The sequence below is a fragment of the Acanthisitta chloris genome, unplaced genomic scaffold (genome assembly GCF_000695815.1).
Source record: "Acanthisitta chloris isolate BGI_N310 unplaced genomic scaffold, ASM69581v1 scaffold2643, whole genome shotgun sequence".
In the NCBI taxonomy this organism is placed as follows: Eukaryota; Metazoa; Chordata; class Aves; order Passeriformes; family Acanthisittidae; genus Acanthisitta; species Acanthisitta chloris.
The window spans coordinates 13809-35008 of NW_008664122.1; the positions used below are offsets into that span (position 1 = coordinate 13809).

The 21200-nt window shown below is 43.8% G+C and overlaps 1 protein-coding gene across 1 annotated transcript; it reads left to right on the forward strand.

The window, feature by feature from the left end:
* Positions 1–245: 245 nt before the first annotated feature.
* Positions 246–15441, forward strand: CTNNBIP1 (catenin, beta interacting protein 1). Its single transcript, XM_009071190.1, has 4 exons — positions 246–272; positions 3277–3398; positions 3872–3962; positions 14746–15441. Exons 2-4 carry the CDS (start codon positions 3303–3305, stop codon positions 14802–14804), a joined length of 246 nt encoding a protein of 81 aa, XP_009069438.1. The 5' UTR covers positions 246–272; positions 3277–3302; the 3' UTR covers positions 14805–15441.
* The last annotated feature ends 5759 nt before the right edge of the window (positions 15442–21200 follow it).

Genomic DNA, 21200 nt, shown 5'->3' on the forward strand with positions numbered 1-21200 from the left:
AATTTAAAAAAAACTTACTGTTTAAAAGGAGAAAAGGTCTCCAAACTCCAGACAAGGCTGAAGTTATATGAATTTCATCTAGACCTTGCTCTAAAGGCCACTGGGATTCAAGGCACACTGAGGGAAGGATTTTAGCTTGTGTGTATGTATTTGTTTAACACTTTGCTCCTCTCTTTTCACAGGGCAGTTTCCTCAGACATTTTTCCCAGCTGCAGTTGTTACTCAGGACTGAGCACGTGGTTTGCCTGCTCTCCTGTGGATTCTAGGAGCAGGTACGTTGGCAGGGGCATCTCAGGTTTGGTGGTTGGGGAGGAGGCAGCAACCAGTGCATCCTTGTGCCACAAAGAGTTGTAGGCACGGGGAAATTCTGCTGAAGTCGTTTCATTAAGTGGAGCAGATTCATGTAGCTTTTGTAAGGAAACAGTTGCTAAGTACCTTGATCTTTCAGTCCTTCATTTGTAAAGATGGATCTCCTGAACACAGAGCAGCTTCACCCATGGGTTTGGAAGTTTTCTGATGTAATATATGTTGGGCAACATTGTCATCCTGAACTGTGTCTCGCACAAGGTTTATGTAACAGGAACAGAGATAGATTCAAATGTTTCATGCTGGGTCTTGGTCCTGTTTCAAGACTTTTATCCTTCCACTCTGATATCATCAAGTAGCAAGAGCTGTCTTGGCTGAGGTTGTCACTCAAAATGATCGTTTTGTATCAAGAGCAAAACTCTGTTGCTCTCAAAGCTTAATTTACTCTCTTTATACATATATTTTGAGCCATATTGAGTGCTTTGCTTCCCATGTTGCTTCCTGTGTGAGGAATTCACCAAATGGGCAGGATTTAGGTTCTTTACCCTGTTATTTAGCTGCCTTCATGACAAATCCATCCTGGCTGAAGGTGCCTTGAGAAGAACCAGCTTTAGATAGGAATTTCCATCACCCCTTTGAAAGTTTGAAAATAAATAAACAGCTGGAGGATAATTAAGCTGGAAAACAATAACAACATGCACAGACCAGAGGTGCTGTAGTGTACCTGACATGCAGAGCAATGCTGGACTGGGTCTCCCCAGCTGGCACAGGGGCAGCAGTGGCATCTCCCTGCTGCTTATAGATGGTGCCACCTGTTGATAGAATTTTAGGTGAGAGTTGTCTTACCACATTTCAGCTTTTTGCTGTTGTGCTTTGTCTTTTCTAAGTTGATTTCTTTGGCTACTTGTGCAGCACCTTCCAGTACAAAAAAAAAAAAAAAAAAAGGTGTGTGTTAGTATAATATTGAGAACCTGCCACAGCCTTCCAGGCTTATTTAGGGTCTTGATACATGTTTATTGATTTATCAGTCTCTGGATAAGCACAACTTAATGTCCCTTGTTCATTGTCTTACTGTTGGGACACTTGTTAGCCCTCAGTAAATGCACTGTGGAGCATATGCTTAGGAACAGAATCCAGTTTGCTTGAGTTGACACTGCACAGAAATATTGGACTGTTTGTTCCCCCTTCAGAGAGCAGTTTGCTGATTATAGCAAAAGGCTGTGATCACCTTTCACACTTCTAGGCTGCAAGTTTCCCAGCAGAACCATCTCTAGCAAATCAGCTTCTTGCAGATCTTCCCACTGAAACTTGTTCCAGAGGGACTGGGGATAGATCCTACTTGCTTTTCCTGCTGTTATCTCCCTGCTCAGTCATGTGGGTGGCAAAGCCAATCCCAGCAGCTGCTGCTCGAGTTTGCATTACTTCTGACTCACTCAGGAGAGCCCTATGTGTAATTTTAAACTGTTTCCACACCCAAATTACTTTCCTTAAAAGTAATGATGAAAATGAAGCTAGGGGAGAGGTTGGTAATGACTGCAGGAAACCATTACAGGGCAAACAGTGTGTTGGACCCTGCTGGGATACAGCCTTCACTAGGCATTCCTCATGTGGTGTATTCCCTGGGTTACTGAGGGGCAGGAAATCAGATTTGTAGCTTAGTGTAGGGCCAGAGCCAGTTCTGGGAATGAAAACTATTTGGAGACCTGCTCTGGAGCCACTTCTCCAGGCTGTGAGTGGTGCTGGCTCACACCAGAATTGTGGAATGGGTTGGAAGAGACCTTAAAGACCATCCAGTTCCATCCTGTGCCATGGGCAGGGACACCTTCCACAGCCCAGGTTGCTCCATCCAGCCTGGTCTGGAACACTTCCAGGGATGAAACAGCCACAGCTTCTCTGGGCAACCTGTGCCAGTGCCTCAGCACCTCACAGGGAAGAATTCCTTCCTAATATCCACTCTGAACCTCTTGTCTGTCAGTCGAAGCCATTCCCCCTTGTCCTGTCACTCCAGACTCTCGTAGAGTCTCTCTCCACCTTTTCTGTCAGCCCCTTTGGGCCCTGGAAGGGTTTACATTTCTCCAACACACAGCACCTATAAGAGGTTGGGTTAGTTTGTGGCACTGCTGTATTAGTGTGTTACTTAAAGCATCATTAGATTCTAAATTTCAGTGTAAGTTTTATACTATTGCTGACTTAAACATGATTCAGAATCATTTGTAAGAGCAGGTGAAGAATATGCCTGAATGGTTTTTTGTCTTGGTAAACACCCCATTGTGGAACTTAAATAATTACCAGATACACAGCAAAGTATAATCATGCTTTGTGCATTAGAATTTAGTACAGTCTGTTTATTCCATAACATAATTATGGTTTATTAAACTAAAAAGCAAAACTTCAGCTCTTAAATGATACAAGAAAGCATGATAAACTCTGCTCCTTCCCTGCTCCTCTTAACTCTTCTTTCTCTCCAAGGCCATGTCACAAATTTTGATAACTTTTCCAAAAGTGCAGTGGCCTTTTTATATGATATATAATGGGGAAAAAAAAGACAGACAGAGGAGAAAGATTTAAGAGTTGAGGTTTCACACAGCTTTTGCTTAGCCGCTGCGGCCTTGATGGCTGTGCCTTCTGCATCCTGTTTGCATTCTGCTTGTGCTTATTTATGGAAAAACCCAAACCCACAGACTCTTCTGTCAGGGTGATTCTTTCATCTAGTTGTTCAAATTCTTTTCCTACTCCTGCAGGAACATAACCACAGCTAATGAGCTGGTGGGGACGTGAGCATCACCCTCTGTGAAGGTTGGGGTTGCATATGTAAGGCCCAATTTAGCTGTTGACGTCCTCAAGGATTTCTCCTAACTCTCCAGGCTGTCAGTGGCACAAACTGGGAGCTTGGAAATGAAGCTTTTCCTGTATTCCTGTTTTTCTCCATTACCTATTTCAGTTTGTCTTTTTCTGGTTTTATATCCTCAGGAAATCCAGGAGCTGGCAGGAGGGGAATGAACCGTGAGGGCGTCCCCGGAAAGAGTCCGGAGGAGATGTATATTCAGCAGAAAGTCAGAGTTCTACTCATGCTGAGGAAGATGGGATCAAATGTAAGATGTACTTTATAGCCCATATTTTGTGGTTTCCCTGACAATTCTGTAGTCCCTGGGATGGTCCTTGTTGAGATGTGCAGGTGATGGTTTGGTTTTATCACTGAATTGTTTCAGCCATCATTGACTTAACCATTATCTGCAGTTAGACACAATTGATTTTTGCTCAAACATTATGAGGCTTGGGATGTCTGAAACTACCATACATAGATAAATGATCAGATGTTTAGATGTAAAGCTTTTCACTAGTGGAAAACCAGCAAAATAAAGCAACTGGTTTAAGGTGACTTTGTATCTCTCCGCGATGATGTCCCAGTTTGCTGCTGTGTCCTTGCTGATGGTAGAGCTGCACAAAGAACAGGTGATTAGGCTGTTCAAGTGCAGAATAGAGGCAACTGTGCTGTTTCTTGCTGGGGAATGGGGGCTGATCTCTGTAGTCTGTCCTTTTTGCTGACTGCCTTGTGCCTTCCCAGCTGACTGCCAGCGAGGAGGAGTTCTTGCGCACGTACGCAGGAGTAGTGAACAGCCAACTTAGCCAACTCCCTCAGCACTCCATCGACCAGGGTGAGTACTGCACTTGTGTGCCTTCTGCTTATTTCATCCAGGACAATAAGCTCAGAAAAGGGTCCTGATTTCTATCTGCCACGTGCTCAGATCCATCCTGCAGTTTGGGATGTGTCATACCCTGCAATAGGCTTTGGAGGAGAACTAGAGTGGACAGCAGGTAAAGTCAGTACTCTCTGTACCTGAGATTCATTAGGTTGAGCAGCATTGTCAAACACTTCATTCTCCATATCACTCAAGATATGGATGGCCAAAGTCCCTTGAGCAGAGTGAAGGTACAGAGCTTCCTGTTCTTTCCAATACCTCAAACAGAAATGAATTTTAACCTGATATATTCCTTTTTTTTATTTTGCTGTAGGTGAAGTAAAATTCAGGTCCCTCTAGGTCTGAGTGTCTTACTCTATTCAGTATAGATCCTCTTCATAGCATGACATTCATCTTAATTGTGACATCTATTCTAGAGCTGGATAGCTGTGCCTGAAAGGGAACAAGACTGGGGGTGGTTTGCAAGCACTTTGCACTCTTCAAACTGGGAGCTCTGTAACAAAATGTAAAGTAAATAGATTCCCAAGGTCCAAAAACATGTGTTAGGCATGTGATAATTTAGTTACTGTGACCTTAGTTGCTTGATAACACTTTTCTCACAAAATTAAATGGAATCACCTAACAATGTCTTCCCTTTTCCACGTCTCCATGAGTGTGGAAGTGCAGTGTTACTATTTCAGCAGGGTAAGAGGGAAAGATTAGCAATAGGAGGAATTAGCTTCCCATTGCTTTCCTTTCCTTTGCACAGTGTAATTAATTCCCAGACAGGGGTAGGAGACACGTAATAAGTTTGCAAATCTGCTTTGGTTTGTTTAGGTTCCCATTAAGGGGATGAAGGACGTGCTGGTTGTGTTAATTCTGGGCAGAAGTCTTGGTAAACAATGCTGTGGAGCTACTCTGAATCCACTAATCTCTTCTGAACCTCAATGTTTCTTACTGAATTTTTTTCCTCCCCTGCTTAGGCCTCGTGCCAAATCACATTCATAATGTACAGTTTGGTGTTGGAGGAAAATTTTAACTCTTATGCCAGAAAGAACTGAGTTGAGCAGGAACTTAATATAGATCTAAGACATTTAGAAATCCATTAGAAACAAAACCTGCACAAACTTGCCTTTCCCTTTTGAGGCTGTGTGTTCATTCCTCACATAGCTGGGGCTGATGGAAGTAGATATACTTGTGTGTTTTGGCTCAGAATTCTGCAACTCCTCTGCCAGTCTGAAGAGAAAACTTGTCAGTTTCTTGTCAAAAACTGAGATAGACACATTCAGTGAGGAGAAACTTGTCTTAGTTGCAGTTGGCACTTTGCAGTGTTATCTCCAAAGTAGCCACATTTCTCACCATCGAAATACCTGTGGAATTACCTGCAAGGAGAGATGATGAAAACAGAAGTCCAGGCAGGGGACGTGGATACTTCCTACAGCTGTGCTCCTGCACAGCTTGATCCAACTGCACTGTCTAAACTGTCTGGTTTTATTTTCTGTGAAATTATATTTTCTTCCCTTGCAGAAGGCTTTGGAGACTCAAAAAACCTGAATTTTGACATGACTTTTAAATGTAATCCAAAGAGAGACCAGCAGTTCATTCATTTGCTTCTAGACTCACTCATGCAGTGCAGGAAACACAAGAGCTTCACCCATTGTTCAGAATGTTGTCTTTGTCCCATGTTTGAATAGATACTGAGATTTCTCTGCCATCGTTTTCTACAAGTCCTTGAAGATTCTTAAAACTTCATCCCCAGGGAGATCAAGTCCTCCCTCTCTTGGATGGAATCTGAGACTCTGCTGTCTTTCCTGGGAGATCTGACCACAATCTATCCTCAGTCCTCCCAAATTCCACTTAAGCTGGTGGCCTGAGCACTGAGATTTTTTCTGGGCAGGGAAAAAAGAACAAAGCAAGAAAACAGTTAAATATTTAAAGTAGGGAAGGATGTTCTGTTCACCTTCAGAGACTCCATCTCTCCAGATTCAGTGGTGACTAGCATGAAATGCAAATGGAATTGAGGACTCCTAGCCCAATACCTTTTCCTTTGGAGAAAGGTGAAGCTGTGGTGTGCTGCACAGGCAGAAACAACTCTAATTTCTTGCTCAGGACTTGGATTTCCTCAGAAGTCTCTCCAGGTTTGCAACAGTCAGTGCTGCTGCTGCTGCTGCTCTTTGCTCTCAGGTGTGGTGGCTCAGGCAGCAGTGATCACTGCTCTGTCTGTCCCTTTGGCCGTGCCCTGGGGTTGGTGACACAGGAAGGGTCGATTATGAAAGGATTGGGAACAGGGAATACAACCTCAGGAGTGTCCAATTTCCCACCTCGAGGGAGGTTCCATCTCCACTAGATGGCATTGTCTTGTGCTGAAAAGTCCATCCCAAACACACTGACTCTTCTGTCTGCTCCAGCATTGCTTAAAGGAATTTTCTTCTCTGCTTTTCTGCTGTTTTCATTGAATCTCCTCTGGAGGATTTCCCCCCCCCCCCTTTATGCAACTTGCCTTACACAACAAGGCAAAGGTGTTGTTATTTAAGGAGTAACTTTCAACGAGTTAGCACTTCAGTGGCTCTCACAAGCCTTTGTTCCACAGGACAGGTTGCTCTCAGCCCTATCTTTAGAGCCATTTCCCTCAGCAGGCACACAAAAGACACAAAGCTGATTTCACATCCCCATTTCATTCCAAAAAGAAAAGAGTGACGTCCTTGGCCTTAGCACTCAGAGCTCTGTCAGCCCTGCAGGTGTCTGGGTGTCATTAAACGCTGCAGTCTGGCCCCAGAGTGCAGCAAGGTTGTTTGGTTCCTTTTTTTTTTTTTTGTGACAAGAGCATAAAGGATGGATGGTCCAGGATTTTATGAGTGCATCCCAGCCTCCATGACAATTGTTCTGCTTTTATTTGTTGTGCACCCATGCGATACTGTCTTAGAGCAGCTGGTTGTGGCCTCAGAGCAATTACCTGAGGTAGGACTGCTGGGCTTGTCACTTATGGTGGTGCTTCCTACTCTGATTTCTGATCAAGATCTGTCAGCTCCTTTGTGTGAGGCTGTTTGTGTGACCACAGGGAGTCACTGCAGCCTCTGTGTCCACATTTGCTGCCGTGTGACAGTGCACTGAAGACAGAAGTTTATGCTGTCCCTGCTGAATTCAGGCTTGGGCCATGAACCTCCAGTGAGCCACTAGTAATAACAGTTTCTCTGGCATTTAAAGTTCCTCCCTGTTACTCTCTTTGCTGTCTTTGGGTTCAGCACTGGAAGTTAATTGCTAATTTGGATCAAGAAACATCTTAGCATACCTCTGTAATGGCTAAGCAAGCCTGAGGGCTAAGACTCCCCTTCAGTTTGTGTTTGCTTTTATTGGAAGAGAAATTATATCCTTTATCTTGTTATTTCTTATCTTGCTTTCCAAAGGAATTCATCTGCTCAGATGTAGAAAATCACTGGGTTAGGATTGTTTACAGATTTCCTTCCCCCCTGAAGCACCTGCATTGCTGTGGGAGGGAATCTTGTTTTCCTGACAGGAACCTCAGAGTGACTGATTGCATTGCTGAGTATCTTTGTGGAAATCAGGGAATAATGACACACACCCTGAGCTCTCTCATTTGCTGGAGCAGATACCAAATTGAAATTAGTGCAAATCTTTCTAGAATGTGTTCTAAACTCTTCACATTTATAGCTGCAACATCTATTGGGGCAACAGGTCTGAGTGAGCAGAACATGTACTCCAGGCTTAAAATAGTCTTTTTTTCCCTGTATTTTCAGTGTATTCCAGACTCTCAGGAAGTGCTTAGTCCCTCAGTGTGTTAACTTTGCTACACTTCTCTCTCAAAGGTTTATCTGATGTATTAGAAATACTTTATGACCCACTGAAAGGTGAACTGCTAGCAGAGGGGAGGAGCTCTCATCAACCCAGAAGAGCTTGAACAGCAGTTATAAAACTAAGCTGAGGCATTTAATACTTAAATTTAATATTGATTAAGGCTCTAAACATTAATGTCCTGCTCACATTTCTTCATCACCGTTTTATTTTTCCATCGTTGCAGAAATGTTGTTAACACCTGTGTGAGAGTGCAAATTGCAGAGCCTTTTGCTTTGCTCAGGGAGCTTTTTAGCTGACATCTGTGGGTTGTTTGTTGGTTTGTTTTTATGGCTCCAAGAATAACTGAGGAACCCAGAGGCATCTCTGTGTAAGTGCTAGAGAGGGGATGTAATCATGAGCTGTTTTGGGATATTAACATATTGGTCTTGCCTGCATTGCAGCAAGAGCTGACACAGCTCACACTCCCTAGGCTTCTCCAGCTGAAATTAAGGCTTTCTCACATGTTCCTGAGTACAAGCAAAATGCCTCTCAGGAAGTTATATGCACAGAGGCATCTCCTGCATAAACCCCACATTTCCTGTTCCCCTGTTCCTTGCATTTCTGAAGGGTGGGCTGGCACTCTGCTCGCTGGAGTGGCTGCTCTGGCAGCTCTGTAAATGGAAGCAGTGCAGCTAGGAAGCTTGAGATGGGAATTATGCTGAGACCTTGGTGATTACAGCTCTGGTGTTCCTATAGCAACAGGAGTGAGTGCTGGTTCTTGAAGAAAGCAGGTCCCTTGGGGAGGGCAGAGCTGAGATGCAAACACATGCCTTGCTGGGTTAGACACATTCTCTGGGTGGTGGGGCATCAAAGGTGACCCCAGGCTGGTTGTGGGGTGAGGAGGGGACTGCTCATCCAAGAGCAGATGGTGGTAGAGAAGTGGAGAGCAAGCTCTTCTCAGTGTGGCTCTATTCTGTTGCACACAAGGCTGATTTTCATGTGCTGCTCCTCTCAGCAGTGCAGGGTGTGTTCCTGGAATGGCAGATTGGGATACTAACACTGGAAATTTCAGAGAAGAGTTATCATGGAAGAGACCTCTAAGATCATTGAGTCCAACCATTAACCTGTCACTGCTGTAACCCCTAAACTATATCCTCCAGTACCACATCCAGATGCCTCTCAAAGACCTCCAGGGATGGTGACTCCACCACCTCCCTGGGCAATATCCCAGTGCCTGAACACTCTAACATAATCCTTATGTTTAGAAGGTCGTTGCAGGAAGGTGGCTGAAGAAATGTTATTCAAACATCTTGAGGGCAGTGAAGAATTTATGTTTTTTAATTTGTCAGCTTTTAGAAATTCACACCAGGCTTAACCTCCTGATCTCAAAAGGCTTTGGGGGTTTAATTAATGCTGCAGGTGACTACAAACAAATCAGGTGTACAGATAGTCATCATTCAAAGAGCACTTGGAAACAGCAGCTTTGATGTGTCACTTAGCATCTTCCCTTGTGTCCAGGTAGTGTGGCTTCAATGCAGCTTGTGCCCTGCTGATGTCACTGGACCCAAGTACTCGCTGGGGAACGTTAGCTTGGTGACATTCTCTGAAATGTAGGTGAAGTGATGAGCAGTAGCAGATGCTGAGCTCAGTGGCTGTCTACAGTCCTCACTGCTGTGCAGCAAAGTCATTTGACCTTCAGCTCATCTTGGCTTGCTAAGACTGAAGTGCAAGTGGTGTAAAAGAACTCTAAATTCAGCAATCCACACAGCTGCACTTGGAACACCACCACAGCAGGATTTTTTTGGAAGCTAGTGGGGTGAGAATGTCACTGTTGCTTTTTAAGACAGGACGTAAGCTCCCAGTTAATTATCATTAATTTCTAGGAAGGATGAGGGTGGGAGAGCGTAAGGCAGAAGAAGTGGGAGAACTATTTGCGTGTTTGTGGCAATGAATGCTTTGCTCATGAGAGAAGATGGGGAATATTTCCTTGGGTACATGTGTCAGCCTCTGTTTCAGTGAGGGATGTGCCCAGAAAAGGGCCAGCTGTGGGGAGAAGCTGGCTGGATGCAAAGGTCAGGTTGTACCTGTGCCTTTGTCATTGTTCTATACATTAATTACTGGAAGTGCAGAGCTCAGTGAAGGATGTGCTAAAAGTAAATGTGGTTCACAATCCCATTGTCTCAGGCAAAGGCTTTTGGCCATGTGCAGCTTAACTTTATAACCTGTGCTCTGCTTCTTGCATTTCTTTCACTTGATTAGGAGGAAAACATCCGTTGTGGGAGCCAAGTGGGGCTGCAGGAGCAGCTCTGTTCACTAGTACTTTAATCCCTGCTTGCCTTTCACCACATGGAAGCCCCAGCTCTGTTCTCTGGCAGTGTTTGTACGTGAGCACAGGAGAATTGCTTAATGAGCAGCCTCGTTAGCTTGGTGTCATTTAGCTCTGGGTGCTTCGGGTTGTAGGACTGAGCTTGAACAAAACTCGCTTTTGTGCTGAGAAATGTGCACGTGGATGTCCTTCTTCTGGACAAATGTCACCCAGGTTCTTCTGCCACAGGACATTTTCAGACAGAGCCATGTTCCACCAGTGACTTCTGGAAGGTTGGAAGCTTTGATGAGTGTCCATTGCATTTTCCTCACTGCCCATCCAGCATCAGGTCTGACAGCCTGTAAGAACTTTGCGTGGCTGCTGCTGTTTGCACAAAGTTTGTCTTCCTCCTTGTGATAATTACCACCTCACTAAGGGTAGAATTTGGTCTTTAATGTGGGGATAAAAGAAATGAGCATAGGTTGAGCCTTTACTGCAAGATGTTTTCTGTTGGGTGTTGTGCCCTCAGGTTACCCACCCACTTACTTATCTGCCTGGAAGATATTGTTATCTCTTATTTGATAGATCAAATTGTTTTTTTAAAGGCAATTGCCTGAGGCTCTTGCAAATGCTGAGTTGCATGTGATTGCTGCAGATGAAAACATTGGTGGTTCTACCAAATAACAAAAGGAACTGAGGAGGGAGCAGGAAATAAAGCTCTTCAGAATTGGGTATAAAATCCATTCTTTACTAATCTTGCTTAAAACTGTACCAAGAGGCAGAGAAATACATCACTTCTACTCTTTATCCTTCTTTTCTTCCTTTCTAAACTGAATAGCTAAACCCCTTCTGCCACCCCTGGTCTGTTCCTTCCTGTGGATTGTTGTTTCACTGCTCCCTGGTGTTTTGGCAGCACTTTTTAACTTTGTATTGCCATCAGCTTTCATTAGTTTCATTACTTTTCAGTTCCAGGTTCATTTGTGAAGGTATGAAGTAAAATTGGTGCAAAGGCCAAGCACTCAGAAAGTGCTTTTGTCCCAGTGATTTCCCTTTCCAACACAATCCATAATCTTTCCTTAAGGAGTTGTTTACCCACCTTGGTTCTTGTACTGAGTGCTCAGCTCCATTTAACAAGTACCATGTGGGAAGGTCTGTATTATATAGTGCTGAAGAGCATCGGGGAGGGAAGATGCTTTTGGATGGTGGTGTGATTTCCAGTGTCTGAAGGGGCTCCAGGGAAGCTGGAGAGGGATCTTTGTTAGGAACTGCAGGGACAAAACAAGGAGTAATGGGGAGAAATTGAAAGAGGGAAATTTAGGTTAGATATTAGGAAGAAGTTTTCCCTGTGAGGGTGGTGAGACACTGGCACAGGTTGCCCAGTGAGGCTGTGGCTGCCCCAACCCTGGCAGTGTTCAAGGCCAGGCTGGATAAAGCCTTGAGCAGCCTGGTCTGGTGGGAGGTGTCCCTGCCCAGGGCAGGGGGTTGGGGCTGGATGGTCTCTAAGCTCCATCCCAACCCCTTAACATACTAGTAAACTGTGAAACTGATTTTAAAAGCTACTTTGTTCACAGGTTCAGGGTACTTCATACCTGCAGTTACTGTGATTGCATTGGTGGTAAATATACTTCAGTTACTGTGATTGCATTGGTGGTAAAACAAGGGTCCTGCACAATGAGGGTGGTTAGTTTTGGCTGTGAAATCTTGAGTTCCAGACCCATTCTCCATCCACTGTTCTACTTGCTTTAGGATGCACATAATAATTCAGCAATCCTATAGCTATTCAAGCATTTTCTACACTTTCACACTCTATTCTTTATTGCACTCTCACTTTTTCTTTTTGATAGAATATGGGCTTGATATTTAGCTTTTTTTTCAGTGTTCTATTGCACTAACAAACTGGATTTCCTGTACTCCCTTCTCTCCCATTCAAAGTCCAGGGAAATGTCACAGTGTCAGAAGGTCATATGGACAGTGACACTGGTGTTGAAGCTGTGCCAGGTGAGCCCAGGAGATGGGAGTGGGAGCTGAGGGTGGCTCTGCTCTCAGCAGTGCCTGTGCTGCCTGTGTGAGCCGAAAGGAGCAGCAGCATTCCCGACATCCCCTGTGCCCAAAGCTATTTCTGCTCATCATGTGCTTGAAAGGGCTGTGCTGTGCCTGGGAACGGTGCTGAGAGCTGGGATTGCAGGGCAGGAACACAGACCTGTGTGGTTATGGGGTGGTGGGATGATCTGGAATGAAGCTTCCCATTCCGCAGGGGACTGTAAGGATGCTTGGAAGAGTTTGTTCCTATTTAGACCCTCAAAGGGGAGACCCCAGGAAAACAATCAACATCTGTTAAGTAATCAGCTCATCCCTGTGCTGGTGTGACGTCGTCTGTGATTTTGTGGTTGCTAGGAGACTCCAGCTGCTGCTCCAGCCTCCTCCACTTCCACGGGAATGCATGGAAAACACAGTGCAGAGGTTGGGCTGGATCTGCCCTTGTTTTGTTACTGCTGCTAAATATCAGTCCTCCTCTTTTTTTTTTTTTTTTTTTTTTACCAATGTGTTTCTCACAATTCTTTTTGTAGAGTTGGTAGTTCTTATGCACTTAAAATCAACAAAGCAACTTGTTAATTCTGAGCTGGATCCTGGTGCAATATATCATTTCTGTTTTGATCAAGGAAAAAAACAGTTGGTGGAGGAGATGAAAAGGGAGATGACTGCAGGGCTGCTGAGTGCTGGCAACAGGGTGCAGCAGAGCAGTTTTTGATGTAGCTTTATATAAGATAAGGGTCCTACATATGAAAAACAAACTGCTGCTTGGTCCTTCATGTTTCCTCCTTTGAGTGCATATAACAAATAAATTGTGAAGTGTGTAAAAGTAAATGTAGTTGCATTTCATAGACATTGATTTGGCTTTTAAGGACATTAGCGAGGGGAATTTACAACCATTTTTGGCCACTTTTCCTGCTGTTTTGAGACTAAAGAGCAGATTGGAGCACTGAGAAATGGGATTCACATATGAGGAATTTTTATTAGTCCTCCTTTAGCCTGTGTGCAGGTGTATAGGCAGAAGTTGCTTGGGGCACAAAGCAGAGATCCTCCTTCTTGATATGCTTCAGGAAGACTGGAGAATTTTTCCTTGCTGATGCTCTCTCTGAGCTGAATCTGAACTTTCCAAGGCCCTGTAAGAGGATTCTGCCGAGCTGATCAGTTACCTGACTGGGACAGGCAGTTGGTGTTGCTTTTGGCATTTCCTAGTTTGTCATTTAATCCCTTAATAGAAGCTTTGAAGAAAAACTTGTTAAGCAAAATTATCCCGAGCAGACCAAAATAGTTTCTGAAGGCCAAGTGTGGTCACTGTTGTACCTCAACACTTTGGGATCACCTGAGTGGGGACACAAGTTTTAGACATTATACAAACAGTGACTGGAATATTCATCATGTTTTCTAGTCAGAGAAATGCTCTTAGAGGATCTGCAGATGAAAGAAACATTTTCCTTTTATCTGACTTTCTTGGGGATCAAATTTTTCCCAGGAATTAAAAAATATTGCATTCAGCCCTTCAGGGTTGTTTTCCAGTTCTTGTCTAGACTAGAGATGCTGATTTAATCCACTGCTTTGACACTGCTCTGTGATGTACTTTTATTTCCATAATGTCCTGAAGACATTTCTCTGCAAGTGCCTGTTGGGCCACACTCTGTAGTTAGGGGATCCAGGGAGCAGATCTCTGTTCTGAGGGTCTCCAGGTATCTTTTGGAAGGATGAAGTCAGCATGGAGAGTTCTTTACCAGCCTTTATCAGATGTGTTTCTTCAGCTGTTCAGGACTGTCTGCAGTATATGTCCTCTTGAAAGGCCACACAAGTTTGCAAAGTCTTGGAGATGGTTATAGGAAGGTAATTAACATCTTTCTGTGCTTGGGGGACGTGAGTTTTGATGGCAATTATACACAGTTGATAGCTTCAATGGAAAATAAAAATAATCCTATAACTGAGAAAGTCCAAACACTGAATTCTTCTGGAAGAGATTTCTGCAGGCTAGGGATGAAAGCTTTGCTTAGCAGAGCTGTATCTCTTTCCTGGGCAGATGAAAGCCTTCAGATTGAAAAAAAAGTCCTGCACTTCTATTAGAGAATGGAATATTTTTAAGTCATGTTAGTTTAAAAAGGGTGTTTAAGTGATTTTTCAGCACCAACTTTTCAGCTGGCCTGTTAAACCAAGATTTTGCTCTTTAAAAGCAAAGAGTAATGAATAACAAAATGCAAAGATATAGTAAAGGATACCTAAATGTCACTTGAAGTCCTCATACCTCAAAGAAGTTCAGTACATTTCTTATCCAGTGCTGGAGTTTACGAGGCAAAGGGAAAAGTATCTCTGCATGTCTGTGTACATTCTAAGTCTTGCTTCCTAGGAATATATGAAAGCAAGGAATTCTTGGGTTTCTTTAGAACAAACTCATTTCCTTAGGCTTGCAAAGGAACACTTTAAATCAACGGCCGAAACGTTCAAATTCCACTCCCTGGAAGAATAAGAAATTGCATCTTTCTCTTCTCTCTGTCCTCTTTTTGCTTTCCTGTTGACTTTCTGGCTGTGCAGAATGACAGTTTGGGTACTGCATCTCTGCACTGTTCTCTGAAGGAAGTAATTATGGCACATATTTTCCTGTATCCTTTGTTATTGCAGGTGCTGAGGATGTTGTGATGGCATTTTCCAGATCAGAGACAGAAGACAGAAGACAGTAACTACAGGACACCTGAACAACACAGAGCTGGAGAGGACAGTGAGATTCCTGAAGATAGAGGAGGATGGCTGAGCGTTACTAAGTTCCTTTGCCCACCCTAATTGTTCCTTGGTATTCCTTCTCCTTTGTAATGTTGTTTCCCTTTGCCCAACCCTCCGAATGCATCTCACAGCCATCTATTCCTGTCAGATTTTGCTGCTCAGCAGGGCTGTGTTCATTCAGGGCAAAGCTAAAGGTGTATTTTTGGTTGGCTCAAAGGGACAGGCTGTGGTTGGCTAAAGGAAGGCAATTTTTCAAACTTGACCAATGGAAACCTTTTCTCTCACATTTTATTTTCTATTTTAAAGTAAGTCTCTTGACATCCTACTTCTAAAGAAGCTTTTCATGCTGTGGTGCTTATTTAGGTCAAACTTGTGAATTTGAAGAGGGTTTGATTTGGCTGCATAGAACTGGAAGCAACTTGTGATTGGTTGACAATGCAAATGCTTTCCCTTCAGTTGGCTTGCAGGTATTTTGCTGACTCCAACACTTTCATTGCAGGAAGCTGATGTTTTGGTGCATTGGTTCTTTCTTTATACTTACTGACTCGGGGAGGGGAAGAAGACAAATGTGCTTTGCAATATTTATTACATGTACACACATATAAACACTTGCTTTTGGGGGGTTGTTTTGGGGTTTGGATTGGCTTTTGGCATCATGTGTTTGATTTCCTACTGGCTGCAGTGTCTCTGATGCAATCAGTTTTTCCATGCTCAGCTGCTCTGTGGCCTCGAGCTCTTTTGGGAGCTTGTGTCAAAAGCAGATTAGGTTCAATAAAGTCTACCTGTTAGGCTGGAACACAGAGCCCTTCTGGGCTGCTGAGGGGGCTGTGCCATGAGCCCCTGGCACACCTGGCTGCTCAGGTGGCTTCTCTCTTTGCTTCTGACAGAGGAGCTGTAGGTGTTTTGCAGGAATTGCAAGAGTGAGATCTGTGGCTGTGACATGAATTTGCCAAATTTGTATAGAGAATATGTGAGCTCGTTTCAAAGACTACATAGAGTTCCACTTTAACCCTTGATTGCTGCACAAGGCTAGCTCTCACATCAGCAAAAATTAGTGATCATTAACTTAAAGCCAGCTTGCACTGGGCTTTGATAACTAAGTTTCTAGTCACTAGAGGAACTGTACATGGTTTGCCTCCTTGCAGCTGTTTGGTGGTAGGGAAGTTACCTGGATCCTGAGATAATCCCATTTTCTTTAGGCACTGTTCCCAGAGGCAGTAGCTGTGCATTGAGCTGTCCAACACTGAGTGTCCAGGTGACACTCTCAGGTTTACTCTCTCTGTAGCTGCAGAGCCTTAAACCACAGACACACACACACTGACAGACTGAGAACCTGCAGTGAAACTCCTGAAGTGCACTGACTGTTCAGGACTCTGCACACAGTCTCTAGCACTGCTGCCTAAACCCAAGCACTTCATCTTCTCTCATGTGTGCAGGTCGTTTTTACACAACTTCTGGATTTTGCTGTGGGTTGCACTGACTTGGAGATGTTTCAGAACCTTATTAAAGCTGAACTCCATTCACCTGTTCCTGGTTCCTTTCTCTGTTGGGTGTTAATTATTTGCAGTACCAATTCTAGAACCTGACTGTGACAACATGACCATTTTCATGGCAAGAAATTCTGCTGACAGGATGCTCTTGTGGTCTCAGAATGGGGGAAAGGCTGGAGAGAAACCATGGACTGTATGCAAAGGAAGAATGGACTTGTGAGCACAAGGAGGAAATTATCTGGAGCAAATAAATACTGTGTAATGAGAACAACTGCACACCTAGTCATGAAAAAGCTTTTGATTCAGTTGCAGCTTTGTAAAGTTCATTGTGAAAGTAAATCCTTTACCCCTGTTTGTTGGGGCCAGATAAGAAATTTATTAAAATCAACGTGGAATGAGCCCTAAAGATTCCTGAAATTTGGACCTGGTTGCCCAGGAGGCACTTTCCTGTTAACACTGGTGCAAGGGGCAGCCCTGGAGGGTTAACTGGAGGGGGTTCCTGTGTTTCTGGCTGCTGTCTGGAGTGAATGGGCTGATTGTGGTGCCTGTCACTGTCCTCCGTGTGTATCTGTGGCATTCCTATCCTGAGCTGGCTTTTCTAGAAGAAAAGTGAAGTGTTTATGTGGTTTAATCTTTTCACTAAAAGAAATGTAACTGTTGGGGGGAGGGAAAATACAGTTTTTAATAGCTACTCTTGTTTCTTATTGATTTATTACACTGTTAAACTGCCAAATGGAAACCACTTTGCTTCACCTTTGTGAAAGACTTCCATGTAGGCTCCACACTTTGGGGTCTGGAGTAATGTAAAAGTGAAGTGTTTATGTGGTTTAATCTTTTCACTAAAAGAAATGTAACTGTTGGGGGGAGGGAAAATACAGTTTTTAATAGCTACTCTTGTTTCTTATTGATTTATTACACTGTTAAACTGCCAAATGGAAACCACTTTGCTTCACCTTTGTGAAAGACTTCCATGTAGGCTCCACACTTTGGGGTCTGGAGTAATGTGTTGAGAAGAATATGCTGAAAAAAAGCCAATGATTCAGAAACTGGAGGAGCTGTTGTCTCTTGAACATATTTGTGCCTGGTTGTGCCCTGTGTGCTCTGCCCTCCCCACTGGTGATGTCTTAACTCTCACCCAGGGCTGGAAGGTTTATAATAAAGAATTCCTATATAAATGAGGCAGAAAGCAAAGAGAGTTTTCCAGTATTTCCTTTGAGTTGTGTTTCTAAGTGTTTGTCTTCTTGCTGTGAGAATGAAATCCCTATTCCAGCTGTGGATTCTGGATTAGCTGGAAGGTAGAGAAATCCAAACACAGCACATCACTGTGGTGGACTTACTGTTTCTCTAGCTTTACCTTTGTGCTTTTGCCTTTTCAAGCAAACCATTGCTAATAAAACTAAGAAATCTGCTGATTTTTAGAGGTGAGTATAGATCTAATTTGAAATATGTTTGTGAGAAGAAAAGTTTGTATAGTCCAACTACCAACCAGATAGTGCTTGAGGCATTCACTGAGATAGTGTAAGAGCTTTGGAGTCATTTCCCAAAAAAGCACTCACTCTCTGGGTGGTTTTTTTTGGGAGACCTGTGCCTTTAGATGTTCAAAATGTGCTGTTGTACTTCTGTTTACCTCTCATAACACAGTGTGTTTCCCAGAGCTTGAGGAGAAGATTCAGACCTGAATCAGATCCTCTTCATCTTTCCCCACAGTTGCTGTAGTAGTTGTGTCTGGGAGTGTGGCCTGTTGTAAATGAAAATGAGATTCCACCATTCACAGAGGCCTTGAGTTTGATTCTCCAGGTCCTAAAATAAACCTTGGAGTAACAGAACATGTGAGCTGGAGGCACAGCAACACTTTGGAGGGAGCTACTGCCTGGAAGAAGCTGAACCACTAATCAAATAAAATAAGCTCTTCAGGGTTTTTATTCCTACTCCTACCTAAGGTAAGTGGTTACTAGAAGTTGTATCCTCTTGGCTGTTCAGTGGCCTGTGTGAAAGTTTCTAATGCTCTGCCATTAAATCTGTTTCAGTTCCATAAAGTCTCTATTTCTAATTCACCAGCAGCCTAAATAGTTCTGGTGAAGCTGAAGATTAAATGGCCCATGAAATACAAAGATCTGTCACCTATTGCAGAGATCATCCTAAATAAAACTTCAGGGTCATATGTGGGATAAATTTCTATAGCTATTGAGAATCCCTTACAAGAACAGAGCAGTGCCAGGTCTCAAGTTACCAGTGCTTTATACTGCAAGAGGGAGGGGAAAAAAAGACTAGAACTTAAAAGCTTTGAATCAAATATATATATAATGTGTTAGAAATGACTTTATGAAAGATACTGAGTGCCTGGGCAGGGAGGGGAATGTATGATTTGGATTCCTTTAAGATGACTCCTTCAGCTTTCCTTTTGGTCTCTTGCCTCCTCAAGGACTGTGTGGCAGAGCTGACAGCAAAAAGAGCTGCAGGGCACTGGGACCAGCAAAAACCAGCAGTGCAGTAAGAGCAGTTTCTGGAAGTTTAAGAAAGCTTGAGCTGCATTCAGTCTCTACAAAAGAAAGGCCTTAGTGAGTAGCATCTCCTTCCTCACTCTTACCCATCAGTAACAAAGTGTTCCAAAGCTTAGTAGTTAATAAAGAGCTTTTAAGAAGGTTCATTAGAGCTGCAGAATAGCTGTTATAGGTGTAAGAGTAACAGGAGCACTGGAGTGCTGTGTGGTTGATGCCTTGGTGGGATATTTGCTGAAGGCAGTTGATTTTTAACCCAACTGGCAGCAGTATGGAGCACATCCAGCCTCAGCAGCAGCCTGTTCCCACTCCAGTGAGGCTGGACCTGTGTTACCCAGTGCTGTGTGCAGGGCAAATCCTCCTGTTCACAGCATGGACAGGAAATAACATCTCTTCTTCATTTCTTTGAGGTGAAATGTTTTGGTTTGTTTTAGTTCTTCTGAGTAGTCCCACAGATCCTCTTGGTTAGGCCTGGGTGAATTACTTCAGTGAAGTTAGGCAATATGAATGGCCTGGCACAGAAGTAGATTTTAAGGGTGTTAAAGTGTTAAATTTGGGCAATCAGGAGCCAGGCATGGCACTGATGGGGGTTTGCTGGACAGGCTTTTCTTGCTGCCTCAGGTGTAGCCTGCTCAGTGATGAGCATCCTGCAAATCTGTGTCTGAGTTGTGGAACAGTGCAGTAAATAGGTCATGGGATTGCTGTGTGGTTCTTCCAGATCTGCCTCAGACTTGTTGTACTCACAGACACTTTGCTCTGCACTTTCCCTTAAACCTCCTTGTTCCCAATGCTTTTCACAGTTCTACAACTATAAAAGTGCTGTATAACAGGGAGAAGCATTGTTATTACCCAGGTAGGAGCTTGGATCTGTTCCCTGGCAGACTGAGGTAGGTTCCCATCTAAAGACAGAAAAGAAATCACCTCCTGCCTCCTTGAGCTTTGCTTTCATTTGCTCTGCAGCTGATTTGCCCTGAGCAGGATTCCTGCAGTATGTGGTAAACAACCTGGCTGGTTTCCTTTGTAGCCTGAAGCACTTCAATTTTAGGGATTGTTTATTTTGGAAAAGAGAAACATTATTTTTGAAGCTTTACAACCTGTCCTGCCTACGAGCTGCCTCATGTATCAGCATGAAATAGTTCCATGCACAGAGCTTTTTGCTGCCTTGACATTTTCCAGGTTAATTCTCCTTGCTGCTAAATGCTGATCTGTGACCAGAGGCCTGTGAAACTCAGCATATAAACTTTCAGCCTTTGTTTAACAATTACAAGACTAACTCCAACCCAGAGGTGTCTGATGCATCTATAATTTTTATTGCTGCCCTTTGGTGCTGCAGCAAGAAATGCAGCAATGCCACAGGGTCAGGAGAGGATCTTTCTTGTACCCTTGGCAGGAGCAGCTGGAGACATTTACTCAAGGTGTAGCAAACACCTCTCCCCATGTGTCGTGCCTGTCACAGCACCTGAGCTCTTTGCTCTTTCTCTTCACCCCCAGAGAAAAAGGTGGTTAACTACTTATTTTTCCCCAAGGTTGTACTTTAAGTTGGTTCAGCTGAATCCCAAGGTCACATCTACTTTCCGAGTGGAGACTCTTGCAATATTGGGCCCCATTTAGTTGCATTTATGTTCAAATGGGTATTTAATAGTGTTCTTGGCTTAGCTGTTGGGGGTTTAGCCCCAAGTGAAGGGTTAGCTCCCTGTGTTTCATTTCACTGCACACCACTCTTGTAGAGCTAATTTCAGATGTCAGAAGACACAAATCCAGATTAAGTCACACAAGCATTCAGAGTTTGCCCCACAGCCCACATGTTGTCACAGAAAACACATTCCCACTTTGCAGTGAGCTGAGAGTAATGTTGCTGCTCAGGGTGTAACTCAGGACTTGTAATATCCAAACTGGTGGAAGGAACAAGGATGATTGCTCTGAAAATACCATTCCCCAAATGAGGGGAATTCTGTGAGCTGAGCATGGGCAGTGTAAGTCCACCTCAAGGCTGGATGCAGACAACACCTTGCCAAGGCTGTGGCTCCAAACCCTTTCTCCCTGCTGTCCTACCTGTGGGGGTTTGGTTTAAGCTGCCAAGAGCTCAACGCTTCTGTTGTTTCCTGCCCTTAGTCTGTTCTTTCAGGGAAGCTAAAGGCATAATTGTGGTCCAAGACTGCAGAGCAACTTGTGACTGGAACTGAAAGAGAGCTGAATGCTGCCTGGGTTGCCAACAGGAGCTCTGTGTTCAGCTGCAGTAGGGAGGGACTGTGGCACTGGGGCTGTAGAGACTGTGGCCACACTGGTGGGTTTGGTTTCGTTTAACTGTGCGAAGGGATGGAGAGTTCCCATGATTTCAGAGGCAGGATGCTGCTTCAGAAGTGAGCAG